At 43.9% G+C, this 2500-nt stretch overlaps 1 protein-coding gene across 2 annotated transcripts in view; it reads right to left on the bottom strand.

Annotated features, from left to right (window-relative positions):
• The window catches only part of zswim5 (zinc finger, SWIM-type containing 5), a 136128-nt gene that overhangs the window by 10547 nt on the left and 123081 nt on the right, over positions 1-2500 (bottom strand). For both annotated transcript variants that reach the window (XM_072912828.1, XM_061936277.2), the window contains 2 exons: positions 2224-2375; positions 1615-1853 (listed from right to left, as the gene is read on the bottom strand). In XM_072912828.1, coding sequence (XP_072768929.1) covers positions 1615-1853; positions 2224-2375 — 391 coding nt within the window. The remainder of the gene's footprint in view (positions 1-1614; positions 1854-2223; positions 2376-2500) is intronic.

Here is a 2500-nt window from a genome sequence, read left to right as displayed (position 1 = left end):
AACAGGAACTAAATGTAACCTTATTTTTATGGACTTGCCTCTTTGTGATGTTAAGTTCCTGTTATACGGTACATGCCTTGAGCTGTTATTTTGAAGGCGCCAAGAGCGGAAGCAGTGACACGGTGTGGGCGCCTTCAAAATAAGAGTTCAAGGCATGTACTGTATGACATCTTATAACAGGAACTTAATCTAACCTATTTTTATGGACTTGCCTCTTTGTGATGTTAAGTTCCTGTTATAAGCTGTTATACAGTGCATGACTTGAGCTCTTATTTTGAAGGCGCCAAGAGCGGAAGTGGTGACAAGGTGTGGTGGAGCGGAGTTTTTGAAAACAAACAAAATAAAGTGGTCCTGGTATAAAACTGGAGCCTCCGCATTTGTTTTCAAAACTCCGCTCCACCACACCGTGTCGCCACTTCCGCTCTTAGCGCCTTCAAAATAAGAGCTCGAAGCATGTACTGTACAACAGCTTATAACAGGAACTTAACATCACAAAAAGGCAAGTCCATAAAAAATAGGTTACATTAAGTTCCTGTTATAAGCTGTTATACAGTACATGCCTTGAGCTCTTATTTTGAAGGCGCCCACACGTGTCACCACTTCCGCTCTTGGCGCCTAAAGGGGTACTTGTGTTAACTCGGAGACTAAAGTGGTACTTGTGTTAACTAGGAGACTAAAGTGGTACTTGTGTTAACTAGGAGACTAAAGCTGTACTAGTGTTAACTCGGAGACTAAAGCGGGGTAAATCGGAGACTAAAGTGGTACTTGTGTTAACTCGGAGACTAAAGTGGTACTTGTGTTAACTCGGAGACTAAAGCGGTACTTGTGCTAAATAGGAGACTAAAGTGGTACTTGTGTTAACTCGGAGACTAAAGCGGTACTTGTGTTGACTCAAAGACTAAAGTGGTACTTGTGTTAACTAGGAGACTAAAGTGGTACTTGTGTTAACTAGGAGACTAAAGCTGTACTAGTGTTAACTCGGAGACTAAAGCGGGGTAAATCGGAGACTAAAGTGGTACTTGTGTTAACTCAGAGACTAAAGTGGTACTTGTGTTAACTCGGAGACTAAAGTGGTACTTGTGTTAACTCGGAGACTAAAGCGGTACTTGTGCTAAATAGGAGACTAAAGTGGTACTTGTGTTAACTCGGAGACTAAAGCGGTACTTGTGTTGACTCAAAGACTAAAGTGGTACTTGTGTTAACTAGGAGACTAAAGTGGTACTTGTGTTAACTAGGAGACTAAAGCTGTACTAGTGTTAACTCGGAGACTAAAGCGTGGTAAATCGGAGACTAAAGTGGTACTTGTGTTAACTCGGAGACTAAAGTGGTACTTGTGTTAACTCGGAGACCAAAGCGGTACTTGTGCTAACTAGGAGACTAAAATGGTACTTGTGTTAACTCGGAGACTAAAGTGGTGCTTGTGTTGACTCAAAGACTAAAGTGGTACTTGTGCTAACTAGGAGACTAAAGTGGTACTTGTGCTAACTAGGAGACTAAATTGGTACTTGTGTTAACTAGGAGACTAAAGTGGTACTTGTGCTAACTAGGAGACTAAAGCGGTACTTGTGTTAACTCGGAGACTAAAGTGGTACTTGTGTTAACTGGTAGACTGACCTCATGGCGCGTAGAGCCACCTTGTAGGCCAGGTCAGTGTCATGTGGCAACAGAGCAGAGAAGAGGTACTTGGTGAAGGTGTGCATAGGAACACTCTCTCTGTGGATGACCTCTCCTAGGCCACTGAAGGGTCCGGCTTCTAGAAGTTGTAGGGCCTGCTTCCTGAGGGTCTGCACCAGCAGCTCGTCCAGTTCCAGCTCCTGCAGCTTTGCAACTATCTGCTCCTCGTTGCGACAAACCTAGGACACAACCTTGTCTCGGTTACATAACAAACCTAGGACACCACCTGGTCTTGGTTACACAACAAACCTAGGACACAACCTTGTCTTGGTTACACAACAAACCTAGGACACAACCTTGTCTTGGTTACACAACAAACCTAGGACACAACCTTGTCTTGGTTACACAACAAACCTAGGACACAACCTGGTCTTGGTTACACAACAAACCTAGGACACCACCTTGTCTTGGTTACACAACAAACCTAGGACACCACCTTGTCTTGGTTACACAACAAACCTAAGATACAACCTTGTCTTGGTTACACAACAAACCTAGGACACAACCTTGTCTTGGTGACACAACAAACCTAGGACTGATGTAACACACCTTGTCCTGGGCATAGAGACCCTCTGGCATGATCCTCTGCTGGCCCATCCCCATCAGAGTCACCTCCAGGGCCAGAGTCAGGTAAGACTCTCCTCCATCAGGACTCCCCCAGACTGGAACATGCTGGTAGACCGGACTTCTGGCCTCACCGTCTGGTAGGTACACAAGAAGTTCTTCTAGGTCAATAGTTGCTAGAAAGAAGGCAGTCATTTGTCAATAAGTTCTGCTATATATGCACATACATATGTATATATACATATATACATATGTACATATA

The sequence above is a fragment of the Nerophis lumbriciformis genome, linkage group LG03, assembly GCF_033978685.3.
Source record: "Nerophis lumbriciformis linkage group LG03, RoL_Nlum_v2.1, whole genome shotgun sequence".
Classification (NCBI taxonomy): Eukaryota; Metazoa; Chordata; class Actinopteri; order Syngnathiformes; family Syngnathidae; genus Nerophis; species Nerophis lumbriciformis.
The sequence above is the reverse complement of the archived record's forward strand: the minus strand, read 5'-3'. Positions and strand labels throughout refer to the sequence as shown.